Raw genomic sequence first — 18,953 nt, forward strand, 5'->3', positions numbered from 1 at the left:
CCTTGTTAAGAAATGCTACCTGGAAAATAGTTATAAAACTGGTAAGAGTTCTTTATGTAAGAAAATGAGAGTGGGAAAATGTCATGTTGAAGCCGAGAGTGGATACTTATGGATTTATTATACCGTTATGCTATTCTTTGTACTTCTGAATATGTTTGAAAATTTCAGTTCTAAAAAATCCTTAGGTAGCTTAGTGAACTTCATGCAATTTGTTATTAAAATGATTTTTCATTTCCTTGTACTGTGGGACTAGCCACTTGTAACTACTGTTTATTGTAGTAGTAATTGCTTGTTCTGTTCATTTATAGGCAAAGATTGAAAATGTACAGAAAACAGGATTCATCAAAGGACCGATGTTCAAAGGTGTTGCTTCTAGTCGATTTTTGCCCAAAGGCACCAAGACGAAAGTTAATTTGGAGGAACAGGGACGGCAGAAGGTGTCCTTCAGCTTCAGTCTTACAAAGAAAACTTTGCAGAATAGGTTTCTCACTGCACTTGGTAATGAAAAGCAAAATGATACTCCAAACTCCCCAGCTGTACCTCTTCAAGTAGACACAACTCCTAAAATTAAAATGGATGTTGGAGATACCTTATCTACTACAGAAGAATCTTCCCCACCAAAATCAAGGGTGGAATTGGGCAAAATTCACTTTAAGAAGCATCTGCTTCATGTAACAACCAGGCCACTGCTGGCTACTACCACAGTAGTAGGATCTCCACCTCCTCCCAGTATACAATTGCCAGCAACCATAGCAGAAGCAACAACTATAGACTCACCACCATCATCTCCCCCTCCACCACCTCCACCTCCCCAGGCTACAGCACCGTCTCCACCAGCACCAGTAACAGAGTCAGGGGCCTTGCCGCAGACACCAGTAACGGTTCTAATGACAGCACCATTATCCTTACCAGTGGATATAGCAGTTAAAGCTCTGAAAGAACCAGCAGTTACAATTGTAGCAGAATCTTTAGAAGTGGATACTAAACAGGATGCTGTATCTAATAGTGCAGAAGAACACATAACTCAAAATTTGAATGAACAAGTAAATACTCCTTCACAAAAAGAGGATTCCCATATTGGGAAGGAAGAAGAAATTCTAGATAGTTCTAAGATTAGTGTGAGCTCTAAAAAAATGGGTTCTAAGAAGAAACCACAATTTGAAGGCACCTGTTTTGGGTCAGAGTCTGATGAAGATTCTGTACGGACTTCCTCAAGTCAAAGATCACATGATTTAAAATTTTCAACAAGCATTGAAAAGGAAAGAGATTTTAAAAAGAGCTCAGCACCTATTAAAAACGAGGATTTAGGGAAATCTTCACGATCTAAAACAGAGAGAGATGATAAATATTTTAGCTACTCAAAACTTGAAAGAGATACTCGGTATGTATCTTCCCGATGTAGATCTGAAAGAGAGCGAAGGCGGAGCAGATCCCGTTCTAGATCTGACAGAGGCTCTAGAACTAGTTTATCTTACTCCAGATCAGAACGATCTCATTATTATGACTCTGATCGGCGCTACCATAGGAGTTCCCCTTATCGAGAGAGGACACGCTATTCTCGGCCATATACTGATAACAGGGGCCGAGAGAGTTCTGACTCTGAAGATGAGTATAAGAAGACATACTCAAGGCGCACCTCATCTCATTCCTCCTCTTACAGAGACCTAAGGACATCATCATCCTATTCTAAATCTGACCGGGATTGTAAAACTGAGACCTCTTATTTAGAATTGGAGAGAAGAGGAAAGTATTCTTCAAAACTAGAAAGAGAATCCAAAAGGACTTCAGAAAATGAAGCAATAAAAAGATGTTGTTCTCCCCCTAATGAACTGGGATTTCGACGAGGATCATCATATTCTAAGCATGATAATAGTTCTCGTTCTAAATCTGCCACTTCAAAACCTATACCCAAGTCTGATAAATTTAAAAATTCTTTCTGTTGTACAGAATCAAATGAGGAAAGCAAACAGTCTCATTCTTTGAGTTTACAGACTCCTTGTTCCAAAGGTAATGAATTAAGAACAACTAGTAAAATTCCTGAAAGAGAAAGGACTGGGTCTCCATCTTCATCAAATCAATTAAATGATTCACTTACTTTTAAAAAGCTTGATGAATCACCTATTTTTAAGTCGGAACTTACAGGACATGATAGCCATGATAGTATTAAAGAATTAGATTCTTTATCTAAAGTGAAGAATGATCAGTTAAGAAGTTTTTGTCCCACTGAATTAAATATAAATGGATCTCCTGGGGCAGAATCTGATTTGGCAACATTTTGCACTTCTAAAAGCGATGCTGTTTTGATGACTTCTGATGATAGTGTGACTGGATCAGAGGTATCCCCTTTGATCAAAACAAGTATTCTTTCATCAAATGGATTTCAGAATATTAGTAGATGCAAAGAAAAAGACTTGGATGGTACTTGTGTGGAACATAGTAAGTCAGAAAGCCCTTTTAGGGAAACAGAACTTTTGATGTCACCCCACCACGATAAACTCATGTCTTTGCCAGTTATGACTATAGATTATTCCAAAACAGTTAGTAAAGAACCAGTTGAGATGAGAGTTTCTTGCTGCAAAACCAAAGATTCAGATATATACTGTGCTGCAAATGACAGCAATTCTTCTTTGTGTTATTCGGAAGCTGAAAATGTTGAGCCTTCAGTTACGGAGATTTCTTCAAATAGCTTTATGAATGTGCATTCGGAATCAGAAACAGTTATTTGTGATACTAGGAATCTGGCAGATCAGAACTCAAAATTAACAGGTGAAGAATATAAACAAAATATTGGTAGCGCTAGTTCAGCTTCTTGTAATCATTTTGATGATTTATGTGAACCAATAGGGAGTTCAGGTGTTGTTTCAACTCTTGAGAGTCTTCCACCAGGAGAAAAAGTGGACAGTTTAACTCTTTTGCATTGCAGAGAGAGCACATCTCCAGTTCTGGATGCAGTGCTGAAGAGTAAAAAAAGCACAGAGTTTTTAAAATATGCAGGGAAAGAGACAATAGTAGAAGTAGGTAGTGGCCTTCCTGATTCAGGAAAGGGATTTGCTTCCTGGGAAAACAGGCATAATAATGGATTATCTGTGAAGTCTTTGCAAGAGGCTCAAGAAGAAGGGACTTCTGTATTGCCTGATAGAAGAGGAAGACCGGAAAACTGTTTAGATGAAGGAGGAGGAGGAGGATGCATGCATAGTTCTGATGATTCAGAAGTTGTGTTTTCTTCTTGCAATTTGAATTTAACCGTGGAGGACAGTGACAATGTAACTTGTACTTTAAAATGTGACAGTAGTGGTCATGCCCCAGAAATTGTATCTACAGTTCATGAAGATTATTCTGGTTCTTCTGAAAGTTCTAGTGATGAAAGTGATTCAGAAGATACAGATTCGGATGATAGCAGTATTCCAAGAAACCGCCTCCAATCTGTTGTGGTTGTGCCAAAGAATTCTACTTTGCCTATGGAAGAAACAAGTCCTTGTTCTTCTCGAAGCAGTCAAAGTTACAGACACTATTCTGACCACTGGGAAGATGAGAGGTTGGAGTCAAGGAGACATTCATATGAAGAAAAATTTGAGAGTGTGGCAAATAAAGCCTGTCTTCCAACTGAAAAGTTCTTCCTTCACAAAGGAACAGAGAAGAATCCAGAAATTTCTTTTACACAGTCCAGCAGGAAACAAGTAGATAACCACCTACCTGAAACTGCTCATCCTCAGAGCGATGGGGTTGATAGTACAAGTCATACAGATGTGAAATCTGACTCTCTAGGTCACCAAAATTCAGAGGAAGCAATAAGAACCAAAATATCTTCTAGGCAGCAAGAAGAGCTACCAATTTATTCTTCAGATGATTTTGAGGATGTCCCAATTAAGTCTCGGCAACAGACAATTTTCTCTAATAGGCCAGATAGTAGACTGGGGAAAATGGAATTGAATTTTTCTTCCTGTGGTGAGATTTCTCGAGCAGATGGCTTGCACTCATCAGAAGAGCTCAGAAACTTAGGATGGGATGTCTCTCAACAAGAAAAACCTACTACCACGTATCAGCAACCTGACAGCAGCTTTGGAGCCTGTTGTGGACACAAGTATCAGCAAAGTGCAGAACAGTATGCTGGGACACGTAATTACTGGCAAGGGAATGGCTACTGGGATCCAAGATTAGCGGGTAGACCTCCTGGAACTGGGGTTGCATATGATCGAATTCAGGGGCAAGTGCCAGATTCCCTAACAGATGACCGTGAAGAGGAAGAAAATTGGGATCCACGGAGTGGATCCCACTTTTCAAGCCAGTCCAATAAATTTCTTCTATCCCTTCAGAAGGATAAGGGATCAGTGCAAGCACCCGAAATAAGCAGCAATTCCATTAAGGACTCTTTAGCTGTGAATGAAAAGAAAGATTTTTCAAAAAGCTTGGAAAAAAATGATCTCAAAGATAGAGGGCCCCCTAAAAAAAGGAGGCAGGAGTTGGAGAGTGATTCTGAAAGTGATGGTGAGCTTCAGGATAGAAAGAAAGTTAGAGTGGAGGTAGAGCATGGAGAAACATCACTGCCTTCAGGCTCAGAGCTGATTGGGCCTTCCTGTGTTATGGATGACTTCAGAGACCCACAACGATGGAAGGAATATGCCAAGCAAGGGAGGATGCCTTGTTACTTTGATCTTATTGAAGAAAATGTTTATTTAACAGAAAGGTAAGCCTAATTAATCTTGTATGATGAATTTTAACCTCTTTTTTTATTAAAGAAGTTAGCTTTTTTTAAAAAAAATTTATTTATGAATTTACTTGAGAGGTAGTGTTATAGACAGGGAGACACTGTCAGGAGCCAGTAGCTTCTTCGAGGTCTTCCACACTGGTGCTGGGGCCCAAGTGCTTGAGCCTCTTGTGCTACTTTCTCAGGCCATAGCAGAGAGCTGGATTGATAGTGGAGCATGGGTCGGCGCTGTGGCATAGCAGGTAAAGCCGCTGCTTGCAGTACTGGCATCCTATACGGGTGCTGGTTCAAGTTCTGGTTGCTCTGCTTCCCATCTAGCTCTCTGCTATGGTCTGAAAAAGCAGTAGAAGATGGCCTAAGGCTTGGGCCCGTGCACCTGCATGGGAAGACCCGGAGGGAGCTCCTGGCTCCTGGTTTTGGATTGGCGCAGCTCCAGCTGTTGCGGCCAACTGGGGAGTGAACTAGCAGATGGAAGACCTCTCTCTTTATCTCTCTGCTTCACCTTCTCTCTATGTGTAATTCTGAATTTCAAATAAATAAATAAATTTTTATTTTTATTTTTTTTAAAAAAGGAAGTGGAGCAGCCAGGAAAGGAACCAGCCTAAATCTGGGGTGCTGGTACCACAGGCAGGGGCTTAACCTATTATGCCATGGTGCTAGACCCAGAAGTTATCTCTTATTTATTTATTTATTTATTTATTTTTTAAAATTTCTTATTTTATTCGAAAGGCAGAATTACAGAGGAGAGAAGGGGAGAGAGAGGGAGGGAGGGAGAGAATCCATCTGCTGGTTCACTCCCCGAATGACTGTAACAGTGGGGCTGGGCCTGCTGGAAGCTAGGAGCCCAGAGCTTCTTCCTGGTCTCCCATGCAGGTGCCAGGGCCCAAGCACTTGGCCATCTTTCGTTTTTTTCCCAGGCTCATTCGTAGGGAACTGAAATGAAAGTGGAGCAGTCGGGGCTCCAACTGGCAACCATATGGGATGCAGGCGTCCCAGGTGGAAGCTTAACCTGCTATGCCACAATGCCAGCCCAAAAAGTTAGCTTTTAAATGATTCACCTTGTAGGAGATTAACCATATGAAATAGTTGTGTGATAAAATGTAAATTAAAAAGTGTAAAGGGGATTTTTTTCACCTGTTTGGCTTTGATAGTATGAATAGCCCCTGCTCCCCAGTTTTCAGCCCTTGTCAAAGAAAGAAATGTCTAATCTTTTTCTTTCAGAGGCTAGTCTAGTTTTACCTCTAATTCCTTTTACATGTGAAGATGTGACAGAAAATTAAACAAAATTGCAGCAAAACTTTCTGCTCCTAGAGAAAAAAAATTTTTTTCTTTGCTTTTAAAAATGGACAGAGTGAAATCTTTAGATACTTGATAAAGTTGGAATTAGATTAGACTATGATTTTTTTCTGTCCATTTTTTAACCAGTTGCTTAGTGAATTTGACAGTAGTGTAACACATTTTAGGAGTGTTTCCTTTTTTAAAAAAAATTAGAGAGAGGTGGTCTTTCCGTTGGTTCACTCCCCAAATGGCCACTATGGTGGAGCTGCGCCAATCTGAAGCCAGGAGGCAGGTGCTTCTTCCTGGACTCCCATGCGGGTGCAGGGGCCCAAGGACTTGGGCCATCCTCCACCCCCCCCACCCCACCCCCCGGGCCACAGCAGAGAGCTGGATTGGAAGAGGAGCAGCCGGGACTAGAACCCGGTGCCCATATGGGATGCTGGCACCGCAGGTGGAGGATTAACCAAGTGAGCCACAGTGCCAGTCCCCATATTTTAGAAATGTTAAAGTGGTTTGTCAAAAATCCCTAACATGGGCCAGTGCCACGGCTCAATAGGCTAGTCCTCTGCCTGCGGCGCAGGCAGCCCAGGTTCTAGTCCCAGTTGGGGCGCTGGATTCTGTCCCGGTTGCTCCTCTTCCAGTCTAGTTCTCTGCTGTGGCTCAGGAGTGCAGTGGAGGATGGCCCAAGTGCTTGGGCCGTGCACCCCATGGGAGACCAGGGGAAGCTCCTGGCTCCCGGCTTCGAATTGGGGTGCTCTGGCTGCAGTGCGCTGGCTTGCTGCGGCCATTGGGGGGTGAACCAACGGAAAGGAAGACCTTTCTCTCTCTCTCTCTCTCTCTCTCTCTCTCTCTCTCTCTCACTGTCCTCTCTGCCTGTCAAAAAAAAAAAAAAAAAAAAAATCCCTAACATGAAGATGAGTATTGTGGGTTGCCTACATCTTATATCAGAGTGCCACTTCTATTCCACTTCTGTTCTAGCTCTCTGCTATTGTGCCTGGGATGATGACTCAAGTGCTTGAATTCTTTGCACCATGTTGGAGACTCAGATTGAGTTCCTGAGTCCTGACTTTGTGGCCCAGCCCTGGCTGTTGTGGACATCTGGGGAGTGAACTAGTGGATTTCTCTCTCCCTGTCTATCCCTGCACCCTCCACCACTGTTATTCTGCCTTTCAAATAAATCTTAAAGAAAAAAATCCCTAATGTGAAACGGGGTATAATGAGAGTAGGGATAATGGAAACATGGCCCTCAAGAGTTTCTCCATCTGTTTGAATTTTTACCTTCCTTGATGATCTTCATATTTTTCTAATGTAAATGTACCTTGACTATGCTTTAAAAAAAAAAAAAACTTTGCTACCTACCTGCTCTCTCCTTGTGGAAATATTCTTCATAGTTGAAAATCAACCTGTTATCCAACTTTAAACATGCAAAATTTTGTTAAGTTAAAGAAATTTTAGGGACACTGGATATGTCCCTAAAAGATTTCATTTTAATTATTTATTTTAAAAATTTACTTTCATCTTATTTGAAAGGCAGAGAGGTATTCGATCTGCTGGTTTCCTTCCCAAATGCCCGCAAACAGCCTGTGCTAGGCCAGGCTGAAGCAAGAGGCTGGAACTCAGTCGGTTCCCCATGTGGGTGATAGGGACTCAAGTATTTAACTCATCTTCTGCTTCCTGGTGTATACATTAGTAGGAAGTTGGTTGAAAAGTGGAATAGCAGGACTCAAACTAGGCACTCCAGTATGTGTCTCAGGGATTCCCATGTGACAACCTAATTGTGTTAAATGCCTGCTTCATGACTTCATTTTAAAGTTAGTTCCCACCAGTTGGAAAAAATAAATGTTTTTATGTGATACAGAACCTCTAACAACCATATTCATTTACATTTAATTATAAACTAGAATTAAATTTAAAATACTGGGTATTTTAAGCAATACCCATTAGGAACTGTGTGAGTAAACTAATACAACTTACAGGGTTATTGTAAAATAAAATAAAATGAATCATCCTAATTCCCTGGCATTTTTCTTTATTTTTTTAAGATTTATTGGGGCTGGTGCTGTGGCGCACTAGGTTAATCCTCCGCCTGTGGCGCCAGTTCTAATCCTGGATGCTCCTCTTCCAGTCGGGCTCTCTGCTGTGGTCAGGGAACGCCTCCACTGAGGATGGCCCAAGTGCTTGAGCCCCTGCACCTGCATGGGAGATCAGGAGGAGGCTCCTGGCTTCGGAACGGCGCAGCTCCGGCTGTTGTGGCCATTTGGGGAGTGAACCAACGGCAGGAAGACCTTTGTCTCTGTTTCTCTCTCTCTCTCTCTCTCTCTCTCTGTATCTCTGCCTGTCAAATAAATAAAATCTTTAAAAAAAAAAAGGATTTATTTTATTTATTTGAAATGCTAAGTTAGAAAGAGGGAGAGAGTAGGAGAGGGAGAGACGGAGATCTTCCATTCGTTGGTTCACTCTGCAAATGACCACAATGTCCAGGGCTAGGCCAGGCTGAAGCTGGGAGCCAGGAGCTTGTTCTGGGTCTCCCACGTGGATGCAGAGCCCCAAACACTTGGGCCATCCTCTGTTGCTTTCCCTAGCACATGCGCAGGAAGCTGGATTGGAAGTGGAACAGCAGAGACTTGAACTGGCACCCATGTAGGATGCTGGTATTGCAGGTAGTGACTTTTACCTGCTGTGCCACAGCCTTGGCACCTCCCCTGGCTTTCTTCAGCAACAAGAATATGATACATATTAGGTTGTGTTATAGATGTGGTTGGTGGAGGCATAGGAAGGCCTCCTCTGTTTTGAAGTGGGAAATATTTTTATCTAACAGATTACATATAAATATATATTAAACTTTTTTGGAGATAAAGAGCTCTCGTCTACTGATTCAGTCCCCAAATTCCTGTAATAGCCAGGGGGCTGAAGTCAGGAGCCAGGAACACAATTCATATCACTCAAATAGGTGGGAGGAACTTAGTTAACTTGAGTCATCATTGCTGCCTCCCAGGATCAGTACTAACGAGAAGCTAGAATTGGGAACTAGAGCTGGGTATTGAACCCAGGCACCCTGAGGTGGGGTGTGGACATCCTAATCAGTGGTTTAACTACCAGGCCAAATTCCCACCCCCATATTCAACATTTGTAAGGTCCTGTTATGTGCTAGGTATTTAGGAGCTACCAAAAAGAGTATTATAAAATAGTATGAACATAATGAAAAAAAATTTTGCCTAAGATGTCTAATGAAAAATCGGCTTCCCTGCAAAAATCTGTGCCCGTTAGTCCTAAGTTGGTCGTCTAGAGCAAAAAATAAAACTGCCATTTCTTAAAAATTATAGCTCAAGTACCAGGAAATAAGGTGTTTTGTTTATCTTTAGTCATTTTTAGCTTAAGTGTCCTCGTATACTCATTTTAAAATTTTTTTTTTAATTTTTTATTTTTTGACAGGCAGAGTGGATAGAGAGAGACAGAGAGAAAGGTCTTCCTTTGCCGTTGGTTCACCCTCCAATGGCCGCCGTGGCCGGCGCACCGCGCTGATCTGATGGCAGGAGCCAGGTACTTATCCTGGTCTCCCATGGGGTGCAGGGCCCAAGCACTTGGGCCATCTCATATACTCATTAATGAATTGTATCTTTAGTTGATCTAGAGGAATCCTTTTTTCAACTAAGTTGAAACTATTTTAATGCTCTTGAGTTAACTTGCTAAAACTGGGACATGTGTTGAAGATTTTAAAGCAGATTAGAGTTAGGAGATTAAGATCCTCAGAGCATCTGTGTTCTTCTTTGACTGATAGTTGAGGAGTTAAAGTTCCTGTAATCTTAAACACATCTCTTTTGGCTGATTTTTTTTTCCTTAATTTTCAGCAGGGTCCAAAACTAGAATTCAACAAAAAGACCAGTAATCACATTTTCGCTATGCTTCTCAGACTCTGTCATGGATGTATATGAATTGAATTAAATTTGAAGTTTCTCCAAAATGAGTTTGTCTAAGAAAATTTTGTCCTCTGAAAGCTTTACCTGATTATTCTGTAACTGTCCTTCATTTTTATTTAAAGTTTTTTTTCCCTCTTCATTAGAGAGAGAGAGCGAGCGAGCGAGAGATTGCCCATCTCCTAGTTTCCTCCCCAGTGTCTGCAACATTGACGGTAGGGCCACACTAGGAACTCAGTCCTGGTCTCCCATGTGGATGGCAGGGACCCAAGAACTTGAGCTATCACCCGCTGTCTCACAAAATACACGTTAGCAGGAAGCTGGAATAGAGAACATAGCAGGGAATGAAATCCCGACATTTTGGTAGGGGATGTAGACATCTCAAGTGAATACCTGCCTCACAATTCATTTTATAGGAATTATTTAGAGATGGGTACTTGGCCTAATTTTTAAGATTGGTTGGGACATCCACATGTCATATCAAAGTGCCTGGGTTTGAATTCCAGCTCTGCTCCTGATTCCATCTTGCTACCAACAAGTGCACCCTGGGAGGCAGCAGGTGATGGCTGAAATAATTGGGTTCCTGACATGCACGTATAGACTGAGTTCCTAGCTGCCCAGCTCCAGCTATTGAAGAATGAACTGTTGGAGCTTTCACTGTCTGACTTTCTGTCTCTTTGCCTTTCAAATAAAGTAAAATGGAAATCTTTTATCATTTAACATTTATTTTCCTTTTAAAAAAGGTTTATATAAGTTTAATGTTATTGAAGTTTCTAAAAAATTTGAGAGTCTTACTTAAAAGCTCTTATTTTAGCTACTCCTTTTCTTCCTCAACCTCGTGTCAGCTATTGTTTATTCATTTGTTAGGTCTGATTCGTTAATTTTAATTAACCAGCTATCTCTTTTTTACAGAGTTTTTCTATTTTCTCCTGAGCTCAATATAACCTAAACAGTTGAGATTATTCAGAATCCAAAGGTTAGCTTACCTGTATTAAGAAATAAGGGCTAAGTTCCAAAATGACAGACTGACCCCATCCTCCCATCTGCCAAGGTTGAGGTTGCCTTCTCTTTTGGAACACAATTCTTAGAATTTTCAGCTTCACAAGTGCTAATAATTAGATATTTTCTTCTTTTGGAATGGTTGACTTTATAGGGATCATTAAATCTGAAACTAATGAGATCTATCACTTTTTTTTATCATGTTTTTTATATCATCGGGTATTACTTAACCAGTTTTTATGTAATTTTACCCAATAGAAAGAAGAATAAATCTCATCGGGATATTAAGCGAATGCAGTGTGAATGTACACCTCTTTCCAAGGATGAAAGAGCCCAAGGTGAAATAGCATGTGGAGAAGATTGTCTTAATCGACTTCTTATGATTGAGTGGTAAGTAAATTTGAATGCTCTGGTTTTGCTCAATTCTGCTATTAAATGCCTCTAAATATTAAAAATAATTATTAATGGGGAATAACATTTAACCTTTTCCTTATTTATAAGCAGTAAAATCTCTAATGTCTATAGAAAATAGACATTAATAAGGAGATAAGATTCCCTTGGATTAGGCCTTAGATTATATACCTGGCACATTTTGAGTGTTCTATGAAGTACTGCTGTTACTAATGCTAACATTAATGTCTGGTAAATGTTGGTAGTATTTTTTATTATAAAATGAGGTAAAACCTTACTGTTTCAAGGGAGAGACCGATCTTCCATCTGCTGGTTCATTACCCAGATAGCTACAACAGCACGTAGGTGGCAGGAGCCCAAATATTTGGGACATCTTTTGCTTTTCTTAGGCCTTTAGCAGAGTTGGATTGGTGCATCTGGGACATGAATCGGTAGCCGTATGGGATACCAGTGTTAGAGTTAGCAGCTTCACCTGCTACACCATAACACCAACCCTAGAAATAAAATCTTCTTATATATTTTTTTTTCTGGATTTACTAATCAGAGCTACACATACAGACTTACCTAAATCCTTACCTTTGGTGTACTAGGTATTCTGTTTATAGTTTTTTTTTTTTTTTTAAGATTTACTTATTTATTTGAAAGACAGAGTTACAGAGAGAGAAAGCGAGAGAGAGGTCTTCCATCTGCTGGTTCACCACTCCCCAAAGGACTGCAATGGCTGGAGCTGGGCTAATCCAAAGCCAGGAGCCGGGAATTTCCTCCAGGTCTCCTATACAGGTGCAAGGGCCTAAACACTTTGGCTGTCTTCTGCTGCTTTTCCAGGCCTAGCAGAGAGCTGGCTCAGAAATGGAGCAGCCAGGACTTGAACCGGCACTCAAATGGGGGTGTTGGCACTGCAGCTACAGTACTGTGCTGGTCCCTGTTTATAGTTAATTCATAGTTATTTGCCTTCAATTGATGGACATTTGCTTCCATATTATTCCTATAAAGAATATAAACATCTTTACATTAAAATTCAGGAAATTTTTTTTGCCAATCTGATGAAAAAGGATATCCTTATTTTTATGTATTTTTTAAAGATTTGTTTATTTTATTTGAAAGGTAGAGTTAGGTAGTTACAGAGAAAGAGAGAGAGATCGATCCTCCATCCCCTGGTTGATGCCCCAGATGGCCACAATGGCCGGAGCTGTGCTGATCAGAAGCCAGGAGCCAGGAGCTTCTTGTGGGTCTCCCCTGTGGGCTTAGGTGCCCAAGGACTTGGTCCATCTTCTAGTGCTTTCCCAGGCCATAGCAGAGAGCTGGATAAGAAGTGGAGCACCCAGGACTCGAACCGGTGCTCATATAGGATGCTGGCACTGCGGGCAACTAAGCCACAGTGTGGACCCCAGATAGCCTTATTTTTAACATGGAAAGAGTATGAAGGTGGTTTATAGTGTGGCTACCATATTTTTAATGTTAATGAAATGATTTTTTTTGAAGCTTAGTTGTTGTTTTTTTACATCTTCTAAAAGAATTTGTAAAAAATATACCTTTCTCAAAAATAGAGAAAGTATTTTTGATATTCCTTTCTGCACACTAAAAGTAGAGATAAAACAGATGAAATATTAAAAACAGGGAGACACAGTGCTTGAGTCGCCTGACTGTTCTGTTGGGTCAGCAATGCGAGGGACCCACTGCAGAGTGTCATCAGTACCTCTGATGACACTGGTGGTACATCAACCCGGCCAACAGAGCTCCTGCCCGTGTCTGCCAACTGGTTTGGCGGATCCAGGCATTGCCTCCCCTTCGGCTCCACCAGATGCACGGCCTCCCCCGTCTCCCCCACCCCCCCACCCCCAGCATGGACAGCTTGATGAAGTACCTCCCATCTTTCTGCTAGAGCTAAGTGGTGCGGGGCTTTGGCTCCAGCTCCAAGCAACTGGGCATCCCCACAGCTAACTTCCCTGAGCAAGTTGTAGACAGCCTTCCAGCCAGTCTCCCCACTGGCATTTATTATGGCTGGGCCAGCATTGGAAAGAGGGGATATCCATAAGATGGTGGTGAGCATAGGATGGAATCCATGTTACAAGAATGTAAAGAAATCCATGGAAACTCAGGTTATGCATACCTTCACAGAGGACCTTTATAGGGAAATCCTCAGTGTGGCCATTGTTGGCTATCTGAGACCAGAAGAAAAGTTTGATTCTTCAGAATCACTTGTTTCAGCAATTCAAGGTGATACTGAGAATGCTATGAAATGATTCAGTTTACCAGAACATTTGAAATTCAAATAATTTCTACAAGGTTCCTAAAAACAGAATAATGAATGGCCACTGATGAAAAATAACCTTATTTATTCATTCACTGTTTTCTAGTATTTCACTGTTCATAACTATGCAGTGTCATCTTGGTAATATTTCAAAAGTCAAATGTTTTTCTACAGCTGTGGATTAAGCAGTGCAGTGTAGTTACATATCATACTTCAGCTGTTAAATTAAACCCATCATGCTGTAGTGCTGAAAGGATTCACTGAAAAATCAAGATTTTTTTTTTTGGACAGGCAGAGTTAGTGAGAGAGAGAGAGAGAGAGAGAGAGGTTTTCCTTCCATTGGTTTACCCCACAAATGGCTGCTACGGCCGGCGTGCTGCGCCGATCTGAAGCCAGGAGCTTCTTCTAGTCTCCCATGCGGGTGTAGGGCCCAAGCACTTGGGCCATTCTCCACTGCCTTTCCAGGCAGTGAGTCCAGCAGAGAGCTGGACTGGAAGAGGAGCAACCGGGACAGAATCCGGTGTCCCAACCAGGACTAGAACCTGGGGTGCCGGCACTGCAGGCGGAGGATTAGCCTAGTGAGCTGCAGCGCTGGCCAAAAATCAAGATTCTTTTTAATGTATTACTTTGATTAAAATGTACCACTAGAAAGATATTAAGTTTCTTAAAATGGAAATGAAATTGCATCTGTGAATTACATTTGTGAGTCTGAATAAAAAGGTGAGTCACTAATTTAAGATGATAACTGTGATTCTTGTGGTAAGATACTAGCATGTGTGATTGTATAGCCTATGCTGCTAAACAGAAGGCTTGGGAAAGTAAGTACACCAAATAAAAGTGTGATAGTTCACTATAAACCTAAAAGGGAAAATTCCAGACATTTAGTGCATTAATATATTATTATAGGAATGCAAGCTTTTGTGAATTTCATTTTACTCATTTCCTTTATGACATCAAATCATTGTACTGTTGCTATTTGTGTGTAGCACTGCCTCAATCCTAAGTGGTTTAGACTCTCTGCCAATCAGTTTGTCTCATAAGACAGTAAATTAACTGTTTCAAATCTATAGGTCTCATATTTATTCTGTTAAAGTTTTTCTAGAATTTTATTTTATACGAGAGAGAGAGAGAGAGACCTGCAATGGCTGATACTAGACCATGGCTGAAGCAGAGGCCAAGGACTCAACCCAAGTTTCCTACATGGGTAGCAGGAACCCAACTATGTGAACCATTACTGCTGATTCTCAGGGTCTGCATTAGCAGGAAGCCAGCATCAGGAGTTAGAGCTGGGAACTGAACCCACACCAAGTACATTAGTATCTTAGCCAGAGTCCTAACTTAGGCCAAACATCAGCCTCCTTTCTTTTTAAGAATGTATATTCTTGATCTCGAACATTTTTCTGGACTTTAGTTCTTTCTTCCTTTAAGCATTGTCAGTGTCACAGTTTTTTTTTATACCTGTAATATCCTGCAACCATGCACTTAAGAGATTGTGTCTGTGTTTACCATTCCATCACTGTATGAACAGTGATTAAGCGCATATCTGCATTGCATTTTCAGAAAGTCAACAACAAACTTCATCATTAGACTTCCTCAAGATTTAAATGAACACATAACTGCTTTTTGGTATGTGTTAGTTCTTAAAGACAAAAAATGCTTATTTTCCCCTTAATTTAAATGGCCCTTAAGTAGTTTGCCTATGAAATATTTAGAAAGTTACTTTTTAATGTAATTACATGTTCCTGAACAAATCTAAACTGTTGTAGTTGCATATGCACAATGTAATTTAATATTAAAGTGTGCTTATAACTTGAGGAAATGTGTTAATAAAGTTGTAACTAAATGATCTTTGTACTGTGCATTTTTCCTCTGATTTTTGACCACTTTAGTTTTTGTTTATATGGGCAGAAAGTTGAAATCATTAAATATTTAGGAAGTTAAAATTACAGATTGTTCTGGGCCCTTGTAACAGTAAATTGTATCACTGTTCACTTGAGTAGTATTTTTGATGGTGGCAGGGATGATTGAGGGTAGGCATAGAATTATATGGAAGGTAATTTTAATGATCACTTGCTACAAATCATTTTTCTATAGCCTGTATAAGTGATTTAGAAAATTGATTTTAATAAAAATAGTTATAAAGTATATAGAAAATATGTATAGCTGTTGTTGAAGAGGGAAGCTTGGAAAATATGATTGGGTTATGTTTTACTTTGTGGTAGTATGGATTTATGCCAGACATCACAGTTTGGCTGTTTCATTGCTGTATAAAAATATTTAGAAGATACAGTTTTCTTTTTGTTGTTGTTGTTCATTATTTAATGAGCTTCTCCTCCGAAATCAGAACACCAGTTTGTGAGGGTAAACTCCGTTCAATACCTGCAAAGACAGATCGCAGGTATCCCTGGAGCTGCGGCAGTATTTGCGAATCCACAGCTTTCTGATCAGCCTTGCGCTGCTCTGTTATCTCGTATTTCTCCTTCTCCGTGTCGAAGATCTCGCCTTCCTGGTGTCTGGGTTTCTGCAGCTGCTTCTTGAAATAAGCATCCGTGAGATGCTTTGGGATTTTCACACCGCTGATGTCAATTTTTGTGGAGGTGGCGATGACAAATTTTTGGTGTGTTCTACGCAGAGGAACCCGATTCAGGGAAAGAGGCCCAGTCACAAGCAGCAAACCACTTCTCAGCTGCTTCAGGAAAACTACCCTCTTGCCCCTGTGGCGCCCCGTGAGGATGATGAGGATGGTCCCAGGGGTGATGCTGGCCCGCAGCTTCCTCACGTGCTGACTGAGAGGCTTTTTCCCGTGGCTCAACAGCTTCCGAGGGACATCTTCGGTGGGATAGTATCGTGGCGTTTTGTGAAGCTTGACCACCCTGGTGCCACCATTCTCGTCGCCACCAACTGGTTTCGTGATGGTAGCCAGAACCTTCTCCTCCTTCCTTTCAATCCTGAACTTGGGAGCCGCGTACTTCCTCTTGTACAGGGCTTTCCTGGAGTACATGGCAGAGCGGGAGTGTCTGCCAATCTCTCTCACAGGACGGGGTTTCGGCTGCAGTGGGGCTTCCCCTTCTTGGGCTTTTTATCCGTGAGGGTCGTCGTCTTTGCCTTGCCGCGGGCATGATCGGCTTTCTTGGCTGGAGATTTCTTCGTAGCGTCCGGCTTTGAAGCTGGAGCTTTTTCACCCGCCATCTTGCAAGACGGGAAAGAGAACCAAGGGCCCCAGAAGATACAGTTTTCAATGTTAGAAATTCGAAGCATGAAAGTAGCTTCAAATACAGAGGCTTTATGAAGCAGTTAAAAACCAGTATGGAAAGTAGAAAAACAGATTTATGTTTGATTTCTCTAAATAAAGTCTATGATTTATTTTTCTTAAAGATTAAAAAACAATTGTTACTGCTGTTCTAATTTGATATTGTTGCCATAGACTCTGCATTATTCTGGGTTTTCCTGTCAACCTTGCTAAACAGATGGGAAGTAAAGAATTTCTTTCTTCATATTGTTACCACATTCAAACTTTTAGTAATTCCTGTTGTTTTGAGGATTAGTTTCAAATTTAGCTTTAGATTCTAACCTGTTCATAATACTGTATCATCAGCTTGCCTATCCATTCTCCAGAAATCCATCTTTCTTAAGAGTTACCATTAGCTGTTTTATTCCCCTTCCCCAAATAGGTCTCGTTTTCTATGTCTGCACTCTGCACATAGGAACAGTTTATCTTCAGCTCTCCTTATCTCTGTGTTGTAGAGATTGGTGCTTTAATTCTGTTGCCTCCTTAAAACTCGCCTTCATTAACTCAATCTAGAGCAAGTACTCCATCTGTGGTGCATTGGTAAAAATGTTACATATTGCTAGTTTGGCAGTGAATAATAATGTATTAGAAATTATTGTTGGGGCTGGCACTGTGGTGTAGCAGGTAAAGCTGCCACATGGAGTGCTGGCATCCTATGTGGGCGCCAGTTCGAGTCCTGGCTGCTCTGCTTCTGATCCAGCTCCCTGCTCATGTGCCTGGGAAAGCAGCAGAAGATGGCCCAAGTCCTTATGTCCATGCACCCACATGGGAAACCTGGAAGAAGCTCCAGGCTCCTGGCTTTGGATCAGCCCAGTTCCAGCTGTGGCCATTTGGGGAATGAAGCAGTGGATGGAATTCCCCCCCTCCCACCCTTTCTCAATCTCTTCCTGTGCCTCTGCCTCTTTATAACTCTGCCTTTCAAATAAATAAATAAATAGATCTTTAAAAAAAATTGTTGGTAATTTCTATAGTAGTCTTAGCTGGCATGAAAAACCCTTATATATGCCAGCTTTGGAGTATTAAAAAGTCAGTGAATGTTTTGTTTTAGTCTAGTAACCATTGGAGTTGTTGGATTTATTCTAAATAAGGATATGTTTAATAATGACTGGTTTCTCTGAAATGTAGTAAGCTGTAGTAAGTAATTATTTTCATTCAAAAGAACAAATTAATAGTGATTGGAGTGGGATGTAAAGGAAGGTGAACTGATAGAAAGTTAATTCTGCAGAATTTTCAATGTACTGTAAACTTACATGCAGCCTGAAAATGTTTTCTAGACAGGGAGTGATAACCAGATGACAAGGCTCTATTGGGAGTATATTCTGTGTAGGTAACAGTGTAGACAGCTGCAAGGCATCCCTTTGTGATGGAAATAATTGAGGAAGGCTCATTTGGGATTAGCCTCAAATATGCTGATCATGACATAAAGATGGGAATACTTACAGTTATATAATCTAGTGAAGATGGTTTTTTTTGCTGTCCTAACTAGTTTTCACTCATTTCTCTTGTCAGTTCTTCTCGGTGTCCAAATGGGGATTATTGTTCCAATAGACGGTTTCAGAGAAAACAGCACGCAGATGTGGAAGTTATACTCACAGAAAAGAAAGGCTGGGGCTTGAGAGCTGCCAAAGACCTTCCTTCGTAAGTTATGTTTTAATCACCATTCACTTAATTTTTATATTATTGAACTTGATTAAATGTTTTGCTGGAAAGTAATTTCTGTGATACACTGAGATTTAATACTAATTGTGCAGATTGACTACTTAGTAGCTAATTTATAAAAAAATTTTTTTTCCACTAGCTTTAGGAAATTTAAAAAAAAAAAGACCCTTCTGTCTGTATATACAAGAAGAGTTTTTTATCAGTTATAATATTTGGACTAGGCAGAGCCTTTCTTGTCTGATAGTTGTTTCATTTAATTCCAAGCATTTATCAAGTATTCACAGTATACCCGCATCCCTATGAAATTCTATAAAAAGTAATTGGGACGGAATCCATTAATATACATTGAATTGAGTTGTGATTAAAGTAGAAGACAATATCTGAGATAATTAAAGTAGAAAGTTAAAGCATATTTGAACTTAATAAACATTAGTTGAATGAATATGT

The 18,953-nt window shown here is 40.6% G+C and overlaps 1 protein-coding gene and 2 pseudogenes across 7 annotated transcripts in view; 2 read left to right on the forward strand and 1 right to left on the reverse strand.

The window, feature by feature from the left end:
* The window catches only part of SETD2 (SET domain containing 2, histone lysine methyltransferase), a 117,310-nt gene that overhangs the window by 26,434 nt on the left and 71,923 nt on the right, over window positions 1-18,953 (forward strand). For all 7 annotated transcript variants that reach the window (XR_016214863.1, XR_007921935.3, XR_007921936.3 and 4 more), the window contains exons 3-5: window positions 309-4,684; window positions 11,155-11,286; window positions 18,357-18,485. Coding sequence is in view for 3 of the 7 variants with exons in the window: in XM_051852507.3 (XP_051708467.1) it covers window positions 309-4,684; window positions 11,155-11,286; window positions 18,357-18,485 (4,637 nt within the window). In the remaining 4 variants the exon portion in view is untranslated. The remainder of the gene's footprint in view (window positions 1-308; window positions 4,685-11,154; window positions 11,287-18,356; window positions 18,486-18,953) is intronic.
* LOC149124378 (riboflavin kinase pseudogene) lies at window positions 12,975-13,626 on the forward strand (annotated as a pseudogene).
* On the reverse strand, window positions 15,761-16,947 carry LOC103349217 (large ribosomal subunit protein eL6 pseudogene; annotated as a pseudogene).

Source organism: Oryctolagus cuniculus, chromosome 10 (genome assembly GCF_051225735.1).
Source record: "Oryctolagus cuniculus isolate XC-2025 breed Fujian yellow rabbit chromosome 10, ASM5122573v1, whole genome shotgun sequence".
Taxonomy (NCBI): Eukaryota; Metazoa; Chordata; class Mammalia; order Lagomorpha; family Leporidae; genus Oryctolagus; species Oryctolagus cuniculus.